General features: G+C 47.1%; 1 protein-coding gene across 1 annotated transcript in view; it reads right to left on the bottom strand.

Annotated features, from left to right (window-relative positions):
- MDGA1 (MAM domain containing glycosylphosphatidylinositol anchor 1) overlaps nt 1-20,961 on the bottom strand; it is a 147,869-nt gene extending 126,908 nt beyond the window's left edge. The window contains exon 1 of the mRNA XM_051616226.1: nt 20,371-20,961. Coding sequence (XP_051472186.1) covers nt 20,371-20,497 — 127 coding nt within the window. The 5' untranslated portion in view covers nt 20,498-20,961. The remainder of the gene's footprint in view (nt 1-20,370) is intronic.
- Nucleotides 20,962-23,642: the final 2,681 nt, after the last annotated feature.

Here is a 23,642-nt window from a genome sequence, read left to right as displayed (position 1 = left end):
ATAAGGAGAATAAATCCATCCTATTACTTCCCTGAATTCTTTGCTTTTACACAAAGAAAGGTTCTTCTCGCTTCCCCACTTTACAAAAAGGATTTTTCTAACTTAGGCTCCCATATTTGGGCAAGTAATGGAAAACTGGCAGTGTGGTGTCACTAGTTAACATGGAATCCCAATGTAAAGTTAAGGATCAGCTTGTTCAGCTGTAGTTTAAGAACTGGAGAGGATGTCTACATATTTCAGGGTGATGTATTTCAAGACAACACCGACTTTTCTGGCCCTCTCAGAGGCAGAGTGCACACTCCTAGGCATAAACAAGGGCTTTCAAATCACCTCCCCCTCTCTCCAACCATGAATTTACAACTGCCTTGTTACCAAGATGGAGTGCTAAACCTGAAACCCAGAGGTCTCAAGTCCAGCACAGGGACCGGTGGTAGGCAGGTGGCACTAGGCAGGATGGCAACCCAACAAGACACTGGAAACTAGGAGCCTTGTTAATGTTGTTAGGTTTTTCACTATTATTGGCATTTTTGACAGCTGTTCATAGCTGCGGGAACTGGATTTAAGAAATGCTGAGACTGTTTCCTTATCTGGATCACTTCTGAGGCAATAATGCAGCAGGGAGACAACTGGGAAGACTAGAAGCTTCATGTCCTTATGGCACCCTCAGCACAGCTTTGGGTGGAAGCTGGGGCCTGAAGCTTGTTGTTATCAGGCAACTTCTGGCAGACCCCAAGAAACCATCAGCATCCAGCAACTCCTGTAGTGGGCTCTTAGAGATGCAGCACCCACACAACCTCTCTCCTGCAAAATCAATTGGGGTCAAACCAGTTGTGAGCCCAGCTGGACCAGGCTGAAGCCCACTAGCTGAGAGAGCCATTCAGCCATCCTCTAAGGAAACCTGCTCCTCAGCCAGTACCAGCAGTGCATGGAGGGAAGGTGGAGGCAGAGACCACCTTGGGCCTCTCTCCCCATCTCTTTAAAAGGCTGCAGGGAGGGCAGCTTTCTCACGGCAGGGTTGTGCCACCTTCCCGCCAAGGGGATGCAAAGGGCTGCCACCCTTCCTTTGTCAGGCAAATGCCCAGAGAACCCAGAGAGACAGATGGAGGGTGCTCAGAGTTCAATCAGGTTGTTGTTTTTTTCAGCCAGTTACCTGGCTCAAGCTTGATTCCCACTTGAGAAGCACCACCCTGCAAACCCCCATTATGCCCCCCCCCCGCCTCTGAATTCTGTGCAAATTGGAATACAAATCAGAGGAAAAAGCTTTCCTCTGTTTGAACAAATTGCTATAGATTCACCCCTGTCTCAGGTCAGAGCCCCCAATAGGAAATATTTTCACTGGCTGACTGCTAATAGACTCTGGAGCAGCCATTGGATCAATACCTGAATAAGAAAATTAGCCAAGGAACACAATCTGATTTTGCCTTGTTTTGAATTACAGCGAGTTTGTGTTTATTTCACTCCCTTTTCCCTCCTTGTTTCTCTAGCACGCTTCCCCCATCCTTGCTCCCTGGTTACCTATCTATCAAATCTAGTCAGATTTGTGGGAATATAATAAAGTACGTGCAGGAATATGTAATGCTTGTTGAAAAATGTTTACATGCATTAATGTTTCCCTAGTGAAACTGCAGCACTGCCACTCCCTCAGAGGAGACGGTTCAGGAGCAACAAAGAGATTTTCACAGAGACTCCCCCTCAAAAAAAGCCATATGCAAACAATGCAAGAAATCTGCAAAGCAGGAGTGGGGACTGGCTACACATTCCCTCTCAGAAAACCCAAGAGGTCAGCAGCGAGGTTTCAACACTGAGAATTAAAAAAAAAAAACCTAATAATAAAAAGTGTAGCTTAGTTCTTTCACTCAATACTGGGAGCAATGGAGATGTGTAACTACAGCTGGCCTAGATTTCAGATGCACAGAGGGCAAGACAGACTAGAAGTCATCTCTGTTCTTTGAAAGGCTTCACCAGCAAGGGAACAAGTAAAGCTGATGCCTTTCACAGGGATGCAGTGCTATGTTTCTGGCAACTGAATACACGGACCTTCCCGACTTCACACTCCCTTCTTGCTAGTTTAGAGCCTATTTTATTTTAACCTGGAAATGGCCCTAACAAGAGGGGGAGAGACAGAAAAAAAAAAAAAACCTAACCACCAAAACCAAAAAAACCCAACAACAACGAAAAAGAAAAACATTTTTAAAAGCTACCATACCAACGGTTCAGATATGGAAAGTTGCCCAGATAAAATTCAGTGGGAGTAAAACATTATTTCTACTTCCTACCCCAGCATCCCACTCTCCATGCCACCTACAACTGTGTCAAATGAAGAGAAAAAGCAAGACTCAATCTTCAGCTTCCTGTTCTAGCACATCACGCTGTGAAGCAAAGCCACCAACCAGGCACCTATGGAGAACTCAAAGTGTAAAAAAACCCCAGCGCATTCAACGTGAGATGAGGTCCCCCTGTCACATTAGCACACCACAAGTGGCTTCGAACTAAACAGGCTGAGACAATCCCTTTACAAAGCTTCCCTGAGAAACTGCACATCTTTCTTCCTACCCCTTCATTTACCACTACACACCAGAGACACAGCCCTCTTCTTTTGACATGGTGCACAGTGCAGGGCATTTGCTCGACACTCCCTGCTTTCAAATCAAGAAACTGACTAGAAATCTCCAGAGAGATCCTGCAAGAAGCATTTGTGCAATAAGTATATATATAATGTATATGCACACACACACACAGATTTTTCTCCCCATGGTATGTAGTCAGTGGGTTTATTACCCTTTTCCACCAACTTGAACCCGGAAGTGTGCTAATTACACTAGTATTAATCAGAGAACTTTAAAGAGCAGGATAGACCATAAGGAAATCTTTTCCATAAACATCATGTAGTAAGGAGCACCTCATGGGAAGAAACCAGGAAAGATGTTTCCTTCAGAAAGCAACACCTACATACTGGATAAGTCCAGTCAGGCAGGTGGAGCATATGGTGTATAAAGAAAAGGTGAGAAAAGTTTGGGTGGGTTTCTTTATTTGCTGGTTGGTTTTGTTTGCTTGTTTTTTTTCCCAAGCCTTAAAAGAAGACAAGGGATATCTTGTTGCTATTACCTAATTGAGATGGGGATGGGAAGATGGACACAGAGTCAGACTCTTCCCAGAGGTGCATGGTAAAAGAAAGAGGGGCAAAAGCCACCAGATGCAACACAGGAAGTTTCCATTGGCCATAAAGACAAAACTGGTTTCACCATGAAGGTGGTCAAACACCAGTAGAAGGGCCCAAGGAGCTTGTGGACCCTCCATAGGATTACAGAATTGTAGAATGTTGGGGGCTGGAAGGAATCTATATCCAATTGGATGAGGTCCTTAACATCCTGCCTGAACTTCAAAGTTGGCTCTAACGTCAAAGTAGCCCTGCTTTGAGCAGGGGACTGGACCAGGTGACTTCCAGAGGTCCCTTCCAACTAGAATTATTCCATGAAATAAACAAGAACGGGTTAGATTGGTACCACCTAGATGAGAGGGTTTGATCTGTGCCCCTGCTCCCTCCAGTGGGAAAGAGAGGCCATACTACCCTAAAAATATACACACATAAATTTAAACTAGCAGATTTCAACTTGGAGATGTAGAAGTTAGGTAAAATACCAAAACCACCAAAGAGGACTGTCATGGACATTAGAATTAGGAATAATGTATTTTCCTTTTACTTCCTCTGGTCTTTTGTTTTGGTTTGTTTGTTGGACCTCAGTCCAGGCAGTAGGAATTTCTGTCAGTCCTCCCACTGAGATACAGACTGAATCCTCAATTAAAACTACTGCGGTTTAAATCTCTGGGCCTTGCTGTCTTCCAGAAAAAGGTAAGAGGAATGGAAAGATGCCACAAATTAGATGCAAGCTCAGTCACAAGGAAACAGAACTGTAGGGTTTCAGTTTTCCTTTTAAAAAAAGCATGAATTTCCATCTCCCCTTTGTATACAGTGTTGATTTTCACTATTACAAAGTTACTGTACTGGTTTTCCCCCTTAAGGACCATAAAACCCAGAAAGAGCTTCTGGAAAGGTGGCCACAGAGCTCCCAAAACAATGCAAAATGTCACAGCTTTCCTCAGGCAGGGATTCCAGGGGAATCTAGGGGATTAGCAGATAGAACACAAGCAGTTTTCCCAAAATGGATAAATGATACCTTAGCTGTAGTGCCTACAGCCACACTGCTCACCTAAGACACCTCACTGCTGCCATCCATGGGCACATGTGCTCCTTAGGAAGTGCAACCAACTAGTAGAAAGGATTCATAGATCAGCTACAAAAGCGGAGGAGTCACACTCCTGAGGGACTGGAAAGAAAGAAAGAAAGGTCACCCTACATTTAAGTAGATGAGGACTTCATGCAATTCTTCAGCAAAAAGGACAGCACTTCTCTCGATTCAACCTAACCATCCCCAGATGGTCCCGACGTACTGCAGTTTTACATCTATTACTCATGAGTTACTTGAGAAACAACAAAACACTGACCCGGCAGCAATGCACAGTAGGAGCACAAGAGTATCACAAGAAAACAGCTTCCTCTCTCTCCACCCTGGGAAGTTTAGGGTCTGGAGGTTGTTCTGTCCTGGAACATGGAGGAGTTGAGGTTTGGCTTCTTTTCAGTGTCAGCAGAGGGCTGACAAGTAGCCTGGCCCAACCAGCTCCCTCACCAGGAAAGGCCACGCTCAAGGAGACACAAAAACTCCAGAAACACTCAAGCACTAATAGACCTGGAGCCTTCACTTCCTCCTGGAGGGTGACAAGATGGACAAGTAACCTGGGAATGTATTTTCCCAACAAATAAAAAAAATAAAGGCAAAGACAGCAATAATGCCTGTGTTAGGAATATAATGGACTGAACTTATTTGTGTAAATCCACACACTTGGTTGGCCAAAGAAGAGGGTGAGGCTAGCAAGATGTCTCTAAGAAGGAAAGCAGAGGGAAGGAGGACTGGGAATCAGAAAAGCTACACAACAGGAAAATGGAAACAAAACCAAACAAACAGCTGAAAATAAGTTTGCTCTGTCACTCTTGCTCTAAAATGGAAGAAGTGATGACAGTTGACACCAGCAGAGTAAATGCAAGAGCAAAGATTGTTAGTGTGGCTACAGAAGCAGCTCTGGAAGACTGCAGCCCTGTTTCAGTTCACATCTGGTCTCACACAAAGTCCCAAATAGACCTAGGAGCTGCCCCAGAACCCAAACTCCCAGCTCCCTGATGATCACCAGGCTAGGTTCTCACCACAGTGAGATGATACATTTAATGTCAAATGTGTATGAACAATTACAAAAATACTATCAGGAAGGAAAGAAGAGACATGAACACAGCAGAAAAATCCATCTGCTCTGGTCAGCAGGACAATGTGAATGGTTCCTCCTAAGGTATTACTCTGAGAGTAACAATTACAAACTGACTACATTTGACAGAAAGAGCTAGATTCACAGCAACTTTGGAGGCCTGTATGCACCCACACAGCTTCTGCAGCATCCAAGGTAGTCAGAAAATAAAGACCAAAGCAGCAGAGGCAGGATGAGTACCAACAGCACTGCTCAGACCCTTATACCTCCCCCACAGAGAAGCAGCGCTGGAGTATGTAAGCCACCACAAAGTAGCCATAAACCCAGAAGATGGAGACAGACAGAGCTGTCATGCAAGGTGCTACTGAGGGAATGTCCCTTGGTTGCAAGGGCAGCTCCTGTCCCCTCACTCAGCTGTCATGGGCCACCAGTCTGTAAAAGTCAACCATTCAGATTAAAATCAGGAGAGTCAAGTTGCAAATATCAACTCTCCCAAATTGAGACCAGTTACAAGCATAGATGGTCAACCCAACACCATGAGGCAGACTGATATCCCAGTAAGGAAGAGGGACTGAGGTAAAGCACTCGGCTGCACTGAGGTCTCCAGTCACCTTTCTTGCAGCAAGCGCTGAAGATAGGCCGTACTTCTCCAGAAGCTTTCAAAAGCTTTGTGGAAGAGGGGCAGGAAAATACCCCTCACCAGCACCACACCTGCTACTTAATCTTATTCATACAAAAAGATCAAACCAAGCTTCCAGCTGCTGTTTGCCTTCAGAGCTGTAACTCAGAATAAAGGTATCACTGGCGACATTTCAATGCCACTTGGTTTTCTCTTGCTGCTGCTTCAGTGGTAGGAATTTCTGTTGTATTTGGATATTAACATGCAGGGAAGCAGGGGAAAAGGGCTTTCTTCAGTTGCAGACCTCTTGCAGGATTTTGTTTGCATACTCATTTTATGTGCAAAAGCATATAGTTAAGACTTTATTTGCAAAGCTCTCTCTTGCAGAGCCAAAATGTGTATTTAAAATAAGTGATAATGTATCCCTTTAATACAGCTTTTATTGTTCAAACAAATATTATTTTAAGCAAAGTGAATTCAGCAAGGATTCCGAAGGTGAAATACCAGGAACCAGGGGAAAGGAGAAGGAAGAGGGAGAAGACAGTGGGGACAATGGAACAAAGACTCCCCACTATCAGACCCTTATCTCCAGAGCTGAATGAGATCCTGAACACTAGCTCTATTTCTGTCCCTTCCTTCCAGCTGTCCTTTTCGAGGTCACCAGAAAAGTTAGGGAATAAATGTAGGTGACAAAAGCAAGGAGAAAAGATTTCAAGCAATGTAATGCAATTGATGAATTAATGAATGCAAAAATGAAAAGTTCCTCTTATCCTAACATAACAATCCTGCAAGAAACCAACGGATGGGGAAAAAAATAAAATCCAAAATAAACAACTCTTGCCAGCTACCTCTAATTCACTTCAAGATAGTAAGTCATGAGAGTGACAGGCTTGCAATCTCTAGGAAAGGATACTCCAATAACACCACATACCAGAAAAAAAAAACAAAAAACTTCTGGGGAAGGAAAATTGCTTTTCCCAATATTTCAGACTGACCAACAAAAGCAGTAGCACAACTCACTGAGACTTGAGCTCTTGTTCAGTAAGAATTACCCCATTCTGGAATAATCACAAGCATAATCCAAGTCCTCCAGCCTAGTTGGGGTTGAAACCAAAGCACTGAGACAATTTTCAAGCCCAGAAAAATGAGAAATCTCCCAACAGAAACCACCATCTTGGAGGTTAGATCCAAAAAACCCCAACTACAGAGCTTGGCCTCTCCAGCAGCATATTACCTAGCTAAACCAAGTCCCAGGGCACTGCCCTCTGGTTGTAAAAAGCAAGTACACTATTGCTTCATGAAGAAGGTTCACACTTAAGGAATTTCTGCACTTTGATGACAGATCTGTTGTTGAATTCTCAAACAGCAGCTCACCAAAGGCAGCTCAGGGGCTGCCTGAGAGTGGCAGCACCTCAGTGACCACAGCAACCAGCCCTCAATGAAAAGGTGCTCACCAACGCACCCACGTGGGAAACTGCCACAAAACTAAAAATGTCTCAAGTCAAAATGTAATGGTGATGGGGGTGGAAACAAACACATGTTCATGAAAACCTGTAAACTACCAAGACAGGGCTCCACACAAAATAAAAAAAGGAGTTTGCCTGTGCCCTCCCTTCACATCCAGATGGAAACACCTCCCTAAAATCACCAGCTTACTCTTCAAAACATCTGTCTAAGGCAGAAAAATGGCACCATCTTTCACTCACACAAGCAGGAGGCCAGAATAAACTAACAGACCTGTCTTTTTTTAGTGATTTGTTTTAAGGCTTTAAAAAAAAACCAAAAAAAACCCAAAAAAAACCAACACAAACCAAATGTACTTGGCTTACACTGAAGTCTTTAAAAAAAGTCATAAAGGAAGACTGATGGAGACAGGATCCAAGCCATTACACACAGCATGTCAGGCCAACATTTTCACCAGAACAACAGCTCATCTGGATTTAACTCCCCCTTGCCTTAGAATTAAAATGCTATCTATACGAGTAGCACAGCAGTGCCAAGAACTGTAGCCAGGAAAGCAAATCCTCTAAGATTTCCCCCACCCTGCTTCTAACTTCTGTTTTCACAGAGGACCTGAAGAAACAAAACCATTCCTGCCAGCCAAACAGTAGCACAGGCTGGAGTCAGAGTCTGGCCACCAGCTTTTGCTGCTGGATCACGGGCACAGGGGTTGCTCGCCCATACCTCCACAGATGCTAATGAGTAAAAAGTCATGGCAGCAAAGTGAGCAGGTGTGACAAAGCACATGCAAGAAATAAAACCTTCTATCAACAAAAATTCAATCAGCCAAATACGCCTAGAAAACTTTGCTTTGATTGGATATGACAAAAAGGAAAAAATAAAATACAGGAAAAAATCAGAAGAGGTAGCTCACTGAATGAGCCACTTAATTACAAGCTGTCACCAACCTACATCACCCTGGGGTTTGGGCTCCAGCCTCGATGTACCCACAACTGTGAGCTGTGTATATATGCAAAAGTATATTAAATCCTCCTGTTTCTTGCAATGGAGGTGCTAAAATTTGCCCCCTTTTATGTAACCCTGGAATTACAGGTCTGGCCCTCTAGGAGACACGGGATCCTGTTCAGGCTAGGTTTCCTCCTGGCAGGGACGGCAGCTTGCATTTGTTCCTTCAATCCCTCATTTTCAACAGCAACAATGTCATGGGTATTATCATGAGGCCAGTGAAAAATAGAAATATTCTCAGTCCTAGAATTTACACAACATCAACAGCATCCATTTATTTTCTCTCTTTTTTTTTTTTTTCCATCTAGCAATAGCTAGACACATTTCTTTCTCGTTTCCCTATCTCACAAGCATAGCACAGATCCTAGTACTTTTTAGCACCTTCCCCTGCTTCCTCCTTCTGCGAAGCTTTTATTTAGGCCTAACTAGCAAAAAGCTCATACGGTGGTTTCCTTCCCCCAGCTTCCTCACTTACTACTTCCTCTAGACTTGCTTCAAGACAATCTAATGCGATTCTTAAATTAAAAGCTGTTTATTAAGAATTAGCTCTGCTGGAGCTTTCCAGCATGCCAACCTACGCAAGGAAAGAAAGTTTGCAATGCTGTGATGGAGGGTTTGCTCCTCATTTTTCTTTATTGCTCTTTTAAGTGTCTGTACAAAACACCCTGCTGACCCTTCTGAAGCTATGTGATAAGCAGCTGATCCACTGAATTTTACCGAATGTCTCTTATCTAATCTAAACCAATCTCCTTAAGCAAGCCATATGCTGCAAACATACTTTGAAATGCCTCCATAACAATCTGAGAAGCAGAACTGTTTGTCAAATGGCACACACACTCACTGCTGGCCACTTGGAATAAGCATCAGCCACAAGTAGGTACATATGCTCATTGTGATCTGCAAAAATCAGCATGGCGTCTTTGCCAAGGCTTAGAACACAACAGAGTGGTTTCTGGTTTCGACAACTACCATTCACTTAAGCACATTTCTCCTTTTACAAGAGTCTCAAGCCTGATTACCAACCAGGAATATGTAACAAACTGCTCCTTTCAATTTGTTGTGGTGATATTCATGCATTTCACCCAACATCCCAACATGAAAGATTTATGGTATTAATCAGGCACATCATAGTAAACAGTCATTCTCTACTGTCAATTGCATTTTTCTGCTGGAATAGGATGAAAGTCCTGAGCTGCTTATCATTTGACTAGCCAGAAAACAAACTATTATTGTGCTACTTTAACCAAAGCTGGAGCTTAGTTTCTATGGGTAACATCTTCAGATGCAGCTACACAGTTCAGGAGCTTGACTATCCCATTTTGAAAAACAATTTAGAAAGTTAATCACAGTTAAATACAGGGTTTTTCTACACAAGGAGTTATTCAGGAATAGCTTTTCAAAATTCAAAATTAAAGATTAATTCTAGACCTGTTGTCTAGAAGCTCTCTTTCACAACAATGAACTGCATCTAGCCAGCTTGCATTCCCATACAGCCTGAAAGATACCATGGAGCAAGAACCACCCTAGCATTTCTCTTGCTAGAGTTAGCAGTTAGTGGATTGTGGGAGCCAAGTCACTACAGCCCTCAAGCCTCCAACTGCATCCCACAATAAAGCCAGCTACTTGGATTTATAGGATCACTACCCAGTTGAACAGCCAGGAGTTGAGTATATCCATTTTCTCTGCAACTGAAAAGCAAGCATGAACCTGGTGTAGGTCCTCCACAACTTATTTCTCAGGGAGCCAAGCTCATGATTTTGCTGCCAAGGTGAGCTCAGGTGCAGGGGGCTCAGCACACACGGCAAAGCCCACTCAGGACGTTGCACACATGGCTGGGGAACAGGCCAGGCTGAGCTCCATGCTGTTATGGCTGCTCTGTGATCAGTCACCAAAACAGGTAATTTAAATCTAGCTCAAGAGTGCACTCAGAAGTTAGTCCTACTTTTGTGTAGGCATAGTGTACATGCACCTTAAGACAATGTGTGTACAAAAACATTCCACTAATCCCGCTGTCTCATAGCATTGGAAAGCTCCTATAGTCTTATCCGGTTTCCAAGTATTCCTCATTTGTACAGGTACAGGGAATAGCAAGGCACCACCTTTCACTACCTTAAAACAGGGATCTTCCCAACCTGCAGCTAACACTACTGCTCATTTCTATGCCCACATATCCAGGGATTAGATAAGGGTCTTCTTATTCAGCAATTATTTGATGGCTGATCGAGTAATCCCCTTCTCAAACACATACTTGTGAATTTTAACTGCTCTAACTATACAAGAAAAATCTCTTTCAAAAAAACCCCAAACCAAAAAAACAACCACCCACCCCCAAAAACCAAACGAAAATCACTAACGTTAATTCTTTTCAGCCTTCATTAGCATTTGAGAAACAAACAGCAGAGATTTCTTCTTCCTGTCTTCATACTTGTAAGAAAAATAGGAATACAGCTTAGCACATACTTAAAAATAACAAAACTTGTTGGAATGTTCAGACTTCCCTTTTCTTCTTCAAAAGTTGTGCTCTGCCTTATTTTAAAGCCATAGCTCCACCCTCGTTATCATAACTTCTGCTCTGTTCTAGACACTGTCGCTCATTATGTACCAATGATATGGTCCCCTGCTTCCCCCCCCCCCCCCCCCCAAATCTCTGCTCCTTCATGGCAAACTTGGACTTTTTGTCCTTCCCTGAGGCACCAGAAACAGTCACTTAATCTCCTCCACTCATGACAACAGCTTTCCATAGTAAAAAATGCTTTGATCAAGTGCAAAATAATTTAAACTGTTGCATAATGAGTCAACAGATTCCAGAACTAATCTGGTCCTGCACTTTCCTCAGAGCAATTTTTTAAGCCACTTGCAGATTCACACAGAAAAGCCATGCATGTAGCCATGACTGCAAGATTTCACTTTCTCTCCCAGTGTTGTACAGTAATGCTCAGCTTCTGGAAGACCTCTAAAAAGTGTCCTAAAATAACACATAACCAGTTGACAAAGATGAGCTAAATCAGTAGCAAAAGACAAACATCATTTTGTTTTCTTGTTGAAAAAAGGTTGCTTCCGAGATAACGGGATCAGAGCCTGTTTTCAATGGCTTATTCCTTCTTATTGAGGATGTATTTACCTTGGATCTGTCAGCCACAGGGATTGCACTTAATACCAGCTGCACTTTACCAGGGAGAAAAGGATGGTTAAAACTTTGCTGATATTCGATTCTCTATTCTGCCACTGGCAAATCACTTAATCTCCATCTCATTTCCCCACATGCAGAGTGGAGTAACAGTAGGCAACAGAGGCACTGTAAAGGTGGAAGTTTGTAGATATTTCAGTGATGGGAAACCCATAAATCTATAAGAAACCTTACTTGTGCACTCTGAGATGGATTTTCACAATCTGACAACTGCAGTAGAAAAGCCCCAGACTAGTTAAGTTTTCTTAACAGCCCAGCTGGATTCACTGGACTGTCAGGGCAATTCAGCCTCCCACCTCCAGAGCTGGCTCTTGCTGCTCAGGGCACTTTTATGAGCCTCAGTTTCTCACAGTTCCGCTATTTCAAGGGATGCTCTCAGTCAGAATAATCCATGTGTTATACTTAGGAAACACAGTCATTCTTCACTCTGATTCTCAAATGCCTTTTCCACCATGCAAGGCACGGAACAAGCACCAGAAGGTGAAACGGCATTTGTAAGCAAAAGCCATTTTGCCACATTTCTCAAACATCTGTCTCAATCACATCTTTGTTTTTCCTTTTTATTTCATCACAAAGGCACACAAGAGGTGCACAAGATTCCCATCCACATTTATCATAAAACAATTTATGCCAATTAGTGAAGGACCATTTCCTTCTGAAACAGGAGCAGCAACAGCAAGCAGCTCCTCTTGTATTAAATGTCCACCCGCAGACATCCTAAAGCCTTTCTCACAGCTTGACTTTAGCATTCAATGTTGTCTCAGTTCTTCTTTAGGTGACATTTGCTAATTTTTCTTCAGAAACTGCTGTTCTTACTGCACCTTTGTCAATTGCTATCCTCACCCTGCCATCATTTCCATTTACATGAACCCAGCAAAAGTATCTGCATGCCATTTGTCCTCCACCACAGCTCACAGTGGAGAGAAACCACAAGCCAGCACATCACAGCCAGATGGATTTTTAGTTACATCAGGGGTATCTCCCTTATGAAAGCTAAAGCAAAGGGATAGCAGCCAACAATCACGTTCACAAGTGATCTGGAGCATGAGTGAAAGGAGCAACAGGAACACAAGGGAGATTGATAAAAGCTGCTTGAGATCCTTGCTCACCACCTTGCTGCACCCTTTCCCTGGAGGGCCACAGCCTAGTAGAAGAACAAGTAGGACATTTAAAGAAATTCTTTATGTTCAGTTGTCTCTCTCTCTAGTTACTTCGTTAACTTCAGGTATCATCTTTCACCAGTCATGGACAAAAGCATCTGGGCATTAAAACTTAAGGTATTAGTAGTGAGAAGCTGACCTGGGACACAGCATGGCAAATGCACTGCTGCAAAGAGCTCCCTGTAGGCAGTCACAAAGCTCTGAAGGCAATGTTGCACTAAGCCAGGGCCACTAAGTCATGTTTTCCCATGAACCAAGGCATCAACATAAAATTCCTCTGCTGTCACACTCTCAGATCTGCTGCCTCATGAAGCCAATGAGATATATCACCGCACTAGTGCCCTCACCTGAACACAGCAGAGGCCCAAATAGCCAGTCAACACCTTGCTGTCTTATTTTCCCCTACTTCAAGAGCAAGACAATGCATGAGGGTCCCCCATCCCTCATATCTCTTCAGTTTCCTTCAACTCTACCTTATTTTCTCCCCAGTCTAAACAAACACAAACACACAAAAAAACCACAACAAAAAAAGCAACAACCAAAAAGCCACTGAAATAACAACAATAAAAACCACTCCAAAACACAACCACACAGATATATGAATAAAAAAAAAGACTGAGATTATGGTTAAAAAGCTAACTCAATCCTGTCTTTGCTCACTTTATTGTATGATCTTTTATGATAAGCAGACAACAAGATGTTCCTAGAAGGAAAGAACAGCACTTTCCCACCACCCAGGAGTATAACAAAGGAGGGATGGGGGAAAAACAGCATCACGAAATGCTTGGGTACGACGTGACAGAGCTTCAGATCCTAAAAAAACCCAACAAAACAACAGAGAGAGAGATGCAAAGCGGCACAGAAGCAGCCAGCAACAACAAAAAAAACCCTGAAAGCAGCAGCTCGCTCCCGCCAACTCCGGCTTCGCCCCGGCCCTCCGGAGCAGGCCGGGAAGATGGACAGGCGAGGTTTTCCCCAGCTCCACCAAGGCGGCAAGGGAGCGGAGGAGCTGCCCCCGCGCCCAGGCCAGTCGGCCCCGCTGCCCGGGGACAGCGCCCACCCGGTCCGCAGCAGAACACGGCAGCCGCCCTGCTCCCCGCCACACGGGCGCTCCCAACCCCGCGCTTCGGTCTGCAGAGGGTCTGCCCTCAGCACGTCCCGGGATCCCCACCCTCCCCGCGGGAAGGGCTGCACCCCCCGGCGGGCACCTCCCTCTGCCGGGCAGCGGCGGAGCGGCGCGGCCCCGCCGCCCAGATGTGCTCGCCAGCCGCAGCTGGAGAGCAGCCCGCAGGCAGGAGGGGGAAAGCGGGGCAGCTTCGTTCCCCTCTCCCTTGAGCGGGAGGGAAAGCAGGAGTCGCCGGCAGCCGCTGCGCTGCACCTGGGCAGAAGGCAGGAAAGCGAGCGGGGGAGTTGAAGCCTTCGTTCCAAGAAACACCTGGCACCGGGCATGGAACCTCTCTGCCTCTCAACAAGTCCTGTCCCAGCTAACCTGCTGGTAACAGCTGTTCTCTGACTTTTGTCGAGCCAAGATCAGTTGATGCCCGGGATCTCCCTTTCCCGGCTCCACCTCTCAAGCTCTTTCCTAGCTCTAGTGCAGCACTTTTGTCAGTTCCCAGAGTTATCACATATTTAATTTATTCTTTTAAGCACTATGCAATGCCTAGCTGTAAAAACCAATCCTCTGATGCTCCTTCAACCCCTTCTCCCAAATAAAGGACAGATGAAAGCTTTTTTCTTTTCAAGGCAAGTACTTTGGATCTTAACAGAGTAGAGATCTCACCAGTTCAACATGGGCACAGAGACATGAAACACACTCCTCTCCCACCTCTTTGCAGCACATCACATTGTGGTGGATCCTGGAGCCGCTGCCAGATCTGCATTCTGTGGTGCAGTGACAGTGCCATATCCCTCCCCCTCCCTCCACAAGCCTGGGGGACACTGGCACATCTTCCCCTTCTGAATTTAAACCTGTGAAACACCAGCAGATGATGACTGGCAAAAGGTGGCTGCGACACAGGCACTTGATGTGTTCACCTTGACTGCTCAAGAGCAGAAATTGTCTCAAAGTTTTCTTAATAGTTTCAGTCTACATAAGGCCTGGGCTATCACCTATAGCATAAAGAAACAAACATTGTATTAGCAGATGCAAGTATCTGCAGCATGTCTGAGAACAAACCAACATTTTCCACTGTCTTGTGTCTGGAAGACTCATCTCCCCCACAGCAAAATTTAGCCTCCTCCGAGGACACAAACACCATAACCCCTCTGCACAAAGGATACCCACATCTCAGCTACACCCTGATGAGAACGTCACCAGGGAACTGTCCCTCCAGGGCAACACAGACAAACCAGCTGACTGTGGACTTACCTTATGCTGACTAAAGAAATCTTTTGCAGGCAGGGTTCAGGACATTTCCACAGAGCAAGAAACCCTCTACCCCAAGCAATCTTTCACTAGTAGAAATGCACCTCTCTCTATTGCTTTCACCAGCACATTGGCATTGGTTGGAATGCAATTTTCCCCCAACTCTGCCCTCCTGGTCTCAAGCCAGAGCCGAAAAGGCAAGACTCTTAGGCATAGACTATGCTTAATGAACCAAGAGAGCATATGTGTGGAGAGAGGGACTGGAAGCCTGAAACTGCACTATTCAAGCAAGCAGAATAGCAGTAACTCCAGTCAAAACATGGGCAAAACAGTAGGGCTTCTGGCTGAGTTATCAGCATGGAAGTCACTTTGTCTTGTTACTTAAGAACAGCAGCCTTAGCAGCACAACATCCTTTACTGCCACTACTGAATTGCTGTCTTGACTACTGAACCTCCAAGGCCACCTTCTGCTGCATCTTCCACTTATTGGGAGCCACTTGCTGTATCTCTTAAACTAATCTGAAATACATATTTCGAAAAAATCTAGTGCAAACCTGACACAGTGATAATTTTAAAAGCTATGCTGCTCATGTCAAATTATTCAACATCTGTCTTCATGTTCCCACAAAAATTAGCATAGGATGGTGGTTTCTGATGACACCTATAGTGAAATATTTTGACTTCTACCAGCAAGTTGCAAACAACCTGTCAAGAGGATAATGTCAGTTTTCTAGTACTGCATATTAAAGCCAATTGGGAGCTTATCTGGTCTGTGAAGCTACTGACCTGACCTAAAAACAGAGGCTCTGATGTCACAGGAGGGTGAATCTGACACTCTACAGTTGAAGAACAAACAGCAAGACATGCTGAAGCACAGGGCTGGACAGATTTAATGCTTTGACCTTAAAGAGCTGCTAAAGAGCTGTGCAAAGCGTAGACCTTCAGTGAGACTTATTTCTTTAGCCCTCCAGTTACAAAACTCATTCCTGTAACCAAAAGGCTACAGCCAAAGCCACTGTAGGTTTAAGGGCTGGACAACAAGAAGTGGCTGAGGACAATGTATGTCTGTGTGTATATACACACACATATATAAAAATACATATAGTTGGAAGGACCACTGTGCTCATACATGGCATTTTCAAAACAGAATCATCCAAGCAGTGGCTCACAGGAGCCAGTTCCACTACTACCTTAACCAGCCATCTGCTCACCCATTTCTGTGGGCCCAGGGTGCTCTGAGCTAACAGCAAGAAAGCTAAAGAGCTCTGTGTCTGGACTTCTGTTCCTGCTGGCAAACATGCTATAAAGCAGGAGCAAGGGAGAGGGACTGATCCAGCTCACTGAGCTCAAGGTCAACATTAGAGTGCATCTGTGCCCCCAGGCACTAGCAGCAAGAGACACATGGGTTGCAGGAGGGTGTGAGACATCCTACTCAGCCAATGCTGCTTGGAAAACTCCAGGAAAGAAGGCTTTACTTTACAGGTAAAAAGAGCTGGAAACAAATCATGTCATGTGTATGTGAAATGAGAAAGTGCAGATGTTTACGGCCTAAACCCAAGATATGTTTTACTGTGACACTGCTCCGTTGAAGATGCAGGAAAGCATCCTTCCACTAGATTTTTTGGCTGCCTGGAGTGGCATCTCACAGGTGATTCAGTGTGATGGTGTCTCTTTAAAGAACAGAGCTTTACTGGGTCATTTATTCTCCACCTCAGAGGCCAAGACAGGAGTACACCATATTGGAAGTGCTTCACCCCTACCAGTTTCAAGCGCCTTAAGTAATGCAGCCCATCCAGTCCCTCTGATCACAGTGCCAGGCAGCTTTCCCTGCTTTCATTCCCTTTCCATCACCCTGCTGTAGCCCCTCATCACACACTGTGATGACCTTTCCTGAAATGCCTTTTCTGCAGGTGGATTATGAGGGGACAAAACATTTCACTCTTTCATTCAGCCTGAATGATTGCTGCTGGTCAACTGGACTGTGCTAGTTGCAAGACAACCCAGATATGTTAAGTTGCACACAGAGTAAGCAGAGCAGCAGCTCTTTGCACGCTACACAAGTCCTGAAGTCTGCAAGGCTGACTAGGAAGCAAAAGGCATACTCCTCCACTTTCAGTCTAATTTATAGCCTTTAAGTGTTGATAACTCCAAGCCTGGAAGAGCAAGCCCCCTTTCTCCTTACCTCTTCCCTCCCTCTGCATAAATTCTGACACTTCCTAGAGATTTATTACAGCTTGCTCCTCATCTTGATCAGCAGCATTAGCGCACCAGGATAGAACAGCACATGCAGTTTGGGAAATAGGATACCACAGAGGGCTAATAAAAGTTGGCTCTTGGCACTGCTGAACTGCCTTCCGTATCAGCCCAGCCTTGTCTCTCTGCAACAAACACAGCTGAAAGGATGGGATCAGCTAATGAGAAGAGGGTTTCAGACACACTTCAGATATTACAAGAAATGCCAATTTATATAACAAGCCTCTTCAGGTAGCAGGCTAAAAGCACCTTGACTCCCAAATAAAACTGCACCTCCATTGCAAATGCTCCCTTCCCAGAAACCCCCTTACACACATTTTATTTATACCATTCATCTCAATAAACCTCTCCAACAACTCTGCTTTCCTAGACAGAGGTCTTTTGTGTGCATCCTTGTGGCTGTATTATTTAAAGGGTACATCACATGGATACTTTATCTCATTTAATCTGATTTAATCTCAGCAGATTTACTAAAGTAAAATATATTTATAGACCCATATAGATGCCTCCCCCCATCTCCATCACCATAAATAAATATTCAAAAGCAGAAAAACAGATCTGAAACATGATACTTGAGTTCCCATAATTTCTGCCTTAAGTACCACATGAGACCAACATTCACAACACAGAACACTCAAATACAGCTTAAAGCTGTGGTGAAAGACTAACGTTTAGGACAAACAAAGTAGCGGGGCACAGTAGGACTAGTTCCTAATCCTGCTTTATTTATCCTTGCAAATATAACTGTATATTGGCCCTGCTTGAGCCATCAATAACAGCAATTTCACATTGAAACAAACAGTGCTGGCTGCAGAAGGCATGAAATCAGTGCAGGGGAGTGGGCTGAAGGCAGGGTTGGGGGAGACTATGAAAATTATTAGTCACTGTAGAAGTTTCCAGTGTGCTGATTCCGTGAGACACTGCTCTGGGCTACACTGACACAGCTGTGTATTAAGGCTCCTGATAGTCTTCCCTCCTCTACCTCTTCAAACTATGTGTTGAGAGGAGGGAAGAGACTGGATTTCCCCTTTGTGCAGTTAAGTAAGAACAGATAGAAGTAGTATACCATTTGGGCTTAAAAGGATGCCTTCATCTTAGTGCATGCCTGTATTTGTGCTTTCTTTTGTACACAGCTTCTCCAATCTCTGAGACAAAAAAAAGACAAAAACATCAGTAAGTTATTCTGAAGAACTAATTTAGCAGCAACTCTATCAAATGCAAGTTCACTGAAGTGTATGAGAAAATACAACAAGCAACCTTCTAAAGCACAGTTAAGCAAAACTGGTTTTAAGCTCTGTCCCTTGTGCCCTTCTAAGCAGACAGGCCATTCTACAGCTACTCAGCAGCAAACACACTAAACCAAAACAATAAAAGTTCAGCTAGAAGCAGGTTACCTGTTTTAAAGGATTAAACAGCCTGCCCTGACCAGGTTTCTGTACCACAAACTCATTCTACTCCTCATCTTTGCAGCCTTTGGAAGGTACTACAATTTTCCTCTAAACATGCAGACTGGGAAAAAACACATACTGGAGGAGGAAAGAAAAAACAGAAGCAGCTAAACACTGTTTAAAATGCTTATTTTACAAAATGGACTCAAACTCAAACTAACATCCCAGCCCTTAAAGAGAAAGGAGGAATTGTTTCTGTTAAAGAAATACATCATTAAAAAGTGACCTACAAAGACTTACCCATAGTCAGAGAGACTGAACTGATCTTTGCCAGAGCTCACACAAGAGACTGGCTGCGTGCTATTAAAATAAGGAGGAACGCGGGGGGGCTTGATTCTCACTGGGGTCTGTCTTCAGAGCTCAGAGACCTTGGCTTGTTGGAGGCAGAGGCATGCCTTCCAGAAAGACTTTACAGCAACGCACAACTGAGTTGTAAGCCAAGATAAAGCCGGCTTGTTATGAGAGGCAAGTCTTGTGGGCTGCTTTTATTTATTTATTTCCCAGTGTACTGGAAATGCAGATCTTGTAAAGCAAGAATTAAGAGAAGGCTGGGAGAGGGAAAGGGGGGCTGTACGGCTGGCTAAAGTAAATCCTGGCTGTTCTCTGAACCCACGGCTTGTATTGGGAAGGGGCTCAGGATGCCAGCCCCAGCCTCTGATCCCTGCCCTCGGAAACTGAGGGGCTGAGAGAGCCAGACCTCTCAGGGGGCCACCCTGCCAGCAAAAAGGAGGGGAAGTAGGCTCAGTAATAATAATAATAATAATGGGGGGGGGGGAAGAGAGAGAAAAAATCTGTCACAGACCCACCAACCCCACGATCTCGAGCAGAAAATCGGCAGCAAACTTCAATAGGATGCAAAAGCACCTTCACCTCCCTCGCCGCCCCCCCGCCTCCCGCGGCGGGTAGGGAGCCCGGCCGGTTCTCCCCGTGGGTCGCGCAAGGGAAGCGGGGGCAGGGAGGGGTGCCGGCCCCGCCGAACCGGGCAGCACCGCCCCGCGGGTTGTGGGCTACCCCCAGCAGCAAGGGAGACCCTGGGCGAAGCGGCGGCGGCCGCTCGCTCCTGCGAGGAAACCCTCAGGGCAGCGCGGGGCGGGGACCCTCCGTCTTCCCCCTACTCCAAAGAAACTGCAACTCGGAGCGGCTCCCGCCGCGTTCCGCAGGCCGATGCCAGCGCGGCAGCCCCGCGGGAGGCGGGCGGCAGAGCGGGCAGGCAGGGCCGTGGCCCCGGGTCGCTCCCCGCGGCTGCTCTCGCTCCTCCCGGCTCCAGGCGCGGGCAGCCCGGCGGCAGCTTTGCCAGCGCTCCCCGCCTGCCATCTCGGCGGACTCGTAAACCGGAGGCCGCCGGGGCTTACGGCGAGGAATTATGAAGTAGCTACAGGCGCTAGAAGCCCCATCGCTGCATAAATCTCCCCGCTCAGGCTGCGACGAGCTTCGACAGCATCATTTACTTTCTCCTGCAGGTGCTCTTTAACTTTGATCCCATCGTCGCCGTCTGCGCCCTCGTTCCCCCCCCCCCCCCCCCGCCCTTCCCAAACAACGACCGCGGCAACATCTCTTACCGTAAACCCCTTGTCCTCTGCTGTACATCGGCAACAGAGACAGGAATAAAAAACAGATCATCTCCATCTTCAAGGCAGAGCCTTCATCGCCGGCGAAGAAAAGCAGCCAAAACAGCCCAGGCAGCATCCGGCAGGGGAGCGAGGAGCAGGCGAAAGCCTCCCGAAACACCGCCCCATGCGCCCCTCGGCTGGAGGAAGGGACCCCACCCGGGGCCGCCTGGGGGAAAAATTAAAAAAGGAAAGAAAAAAAAAAGAAAAAAAAAGAAAAGGGAGAGGAGAAGGATGACAAGAGCTCGGGAAGGAGGTAGGGAGGGCAGAAAAGCAGAGCGCCACTGCCCGCTTCTCCCTCGCCAGGTCGGTCAGGGATGTCCAGGAAAACGGGCAGCCTCGACCGCACTCGAGGTACGGGGAAAAGTCCGGGGACACGGCGCAGGGATGCCCCCCCGGCCGCTGCGGAAAAGGGGGTTTCTTTGTTCAGCGGGAGCTGCCGAGCGCTACCCGAAGTCCCGCGCTGCCCGAAGTGCTGCCAACTGGGGCCAACTTGGGAGAGTCTTCGCCCTCCCTCCTCCCGACGACGCTCTGGCCGCAGCCCCAGGAGCGAACAGGGGAAGGAGAAGGAGGTGGAGAAAAGGGGGGTGGGGGGAGGCTGGAAGCGAGAGGGGGTAGGAGCCAGCTGCTGAAAGGCAGAGGGAGGGATAGGTGATTTCTCTCCTCTTTTCCAGATCTTCTGGGGAGGGGATTGTTGTAATTCATCAAATCCAGGAAGGATTTTTATTTTTTTTAATTTATTTTTTTTTAAAGCGGCTCCCACGAGCTTCCCCAGCTGCACTGCATCGCCCCAGCCAGCCTGAAGGGAGAAGCAAACGAGGAGCAGACAGACCACGCACCCTCGCTCCACCTGCAGCTCAGTCGGCTCTTCTCACCTCCTCCCCAGCCTGCCAGGTCCTTCTCCCTTCAAAACTTTGCCTGATGATGTGTGCCAGGCTCGGGCGGGTGCTTCGCCTCCGCTGCTTGCCTGCTCCGCCCGCCTCGCAGGTGATTTGCAGCTGCAGAGAGGTCCGTCTCGCTCTCCCTCGAGGGGTGCCGGAGTTCCTGGTGGGACCTAATGGGGCTGCGGCTAGAAGGGAACCGACAAGAAGCTGGACAAAGTTGGGTTACTCCTGCCAGACGCCGGCTGGAAAACGCTTGGCAGGTCCCTGCCCCACCGCTTTTTTTTCTTTTTTTTCTTTTTTTTCTTTTTTTTTTTCCTGAAGCGCCAAAATCTGCAGAAGTTGCCGGGAGTGTCGCCGCTCCCTACCCGGTCCGGAGACGCTCCTCTCCGCCCACCCCCAACGGGGTGCCAGGGGGCACGACACGGCGACCCACCGCCCTGGCTGCCCCGGGGCTTCCTCACCCCTCCCTGCCTCCCAGCTCCGCCGGGCGCGCTGTATTTTCTTCCCCTTTGGCTTTCCAGGTTTTTCCCTACTCCACCATTTCATTCCCCTTCGGTTAAAAAAAAAAAAAAAAAAAAAAAAAAAAGAGCCAGTTAAAGCGGCCGTGCTGAGAAGAGCCCTCCCTCCTGCCCAGTTCTGCGAGCCTTCCCCCGCCCCGGCCCAATTAGAGACAACACTGCAGGGCTAGGGAGATAAAGGGACTTGCTTCGGGCGGAGAGATCAACCGTCAGCCCGGGGTCCCTCCATCCCTCAGGACGCGGGCGGCCAGGTCGGCTTCTCCCGGGTGGGACCTGAGATGCGAAAAGGGCAGGAGGGAGCTGGGGGTGCATCCTGGCTTGCATGGGCAGCGAGCCGGGGGAGGGCGCAGCGCAGGTTGCCGATGGGGGGAATCTCCTTTGCTGGTGTCAGCAAAGTTTTTTGGCCACCCCCCGGGTAGGTTGCAGGCTGGCGGGGCTGCCTTCTGCATACTGCTCTGGAGTGGAGGAGCTGGGGGGGCCCGGTGAGGCGGGGATGCTGTGCGAGCCTCCAGCCCGGTGCCCGGCGGCGGGAGTCGGCGGTACCCGTGGGACTGCCGGCCCCGGGCTGTGCTGGTACTCGTACGTGACACCCAGAGCGGGGGATCCGTGCGTTTCCCCCTGTGCAGGGCCCGGGGCGAGACCTTCTGTCAGAAGGAGGGAGATGCTGTGCGACCGCCCCGGGCATCACCACCGGCGCCCTGGGCGCGCCCGTGAGGAGCCCTGCTTTGCCACCCTATATCCATCTGCTTTGCTACGGGCGTAAAACGCTGCTTCGGGCGAGCGTAGAGCCGGCTCCGGAGCTGGCGAGCCCACCCGTCCCTGGCCCGGGGCCACAGCAATGAGCCCAGAAGGAAAACTGGAGCTAGCGCCGTGGAAACTCCCCTTCGGGGTTGTGCTGGCACCGTCGAGGGTCCCGGGGACGGGGTGATACCCCTTGTCCCTCAGTGACACCGGGTCCCCTCCGCCTCTTCGCAAGGGCCGATCCCTGAATGCCTCCGCCACGGGTGGGCTTGGCGGCTTCACGCCGCTCCGGTGCTCCTCTGCCCCGCCGTGCTCCCGGCCCTGCCCCGCCGCTCCGCATCAGTGTCCACTCGCCACGGTAGCGAGAGAGGCAGAGGTGCTGTACCCGAACGGAGAGCGTAAGGGAAGCCGTACCCCAGCAGGCACTGAGTCACCGTGTGAACAAGTCACTCCCTGGATAAAAATGTAATTAAAGAAAAAAAAAGAAAAAAAAAATGGTCAGGGAGCGGCTGTCTGCTCAGTTATGCTCTAACAAACGAGCAATTAATAGATATAGCTGCTAATTAGTAAGCGCTTATTCCCGCTGTAAATGGTGCTCAGCGGGAGAGAAAAGCAGTCGCCAGCACCAGGTGGAGAGCGGCGGTAGGGACAGGGCAGCCTCACCCCAGAGACCAGCATCTCTGCCTCCAGGAGGCAAAGCAGGTGGGTTTCCCGCTGGACCCTATTCCCTCACTGTAGGGATGTTGCCAGAATAAAACTGCTTTGATTCGTTTAGGGCTTTTCCCCCCTCTTTTTCTTATTCTTTTTTTTTTCCCTTTATTTTATTTTCTTTTTTCCCCCCTTCTTTTTAATTATTTTTTAATTATTTTTTTTCCTATAGCCCAGCTAAGTGAACATTTGCCAATAAACTGTGGGCTTCACACTCTGAGGTGTCCTTTCCAAAGATGACTCCATGGAGTGGGGCACTTAAGAAAGCACCTGATGTGAGCAAGTGGGTTTTTTTCATCCAGTAAACCCTTACCTAAGAAAGATGTAATCCTTCCTGCAGTGGGTGGTGGCAACATTAATAAAGGACATATAG

This window comes from Apus apus, chromosome 3 (genome assembly GCF_020740795.1).
Source record: "Apus apus isolate bApuApu2 chromosome 3, bApuApu2.pri.cur, whole genome shotgun sequence".
Classification (NCBI taxonomy): domain Eukaryota; kingdom Metazoa; phylum Chordata; class Aves; order Apodiformes; family Apodidae; genus Apus; species Apus apus.
Note: the sequence above shows the minus strand (reverse complement) of the source record. Positions and strands in the feature narration are given on the sequence as shown.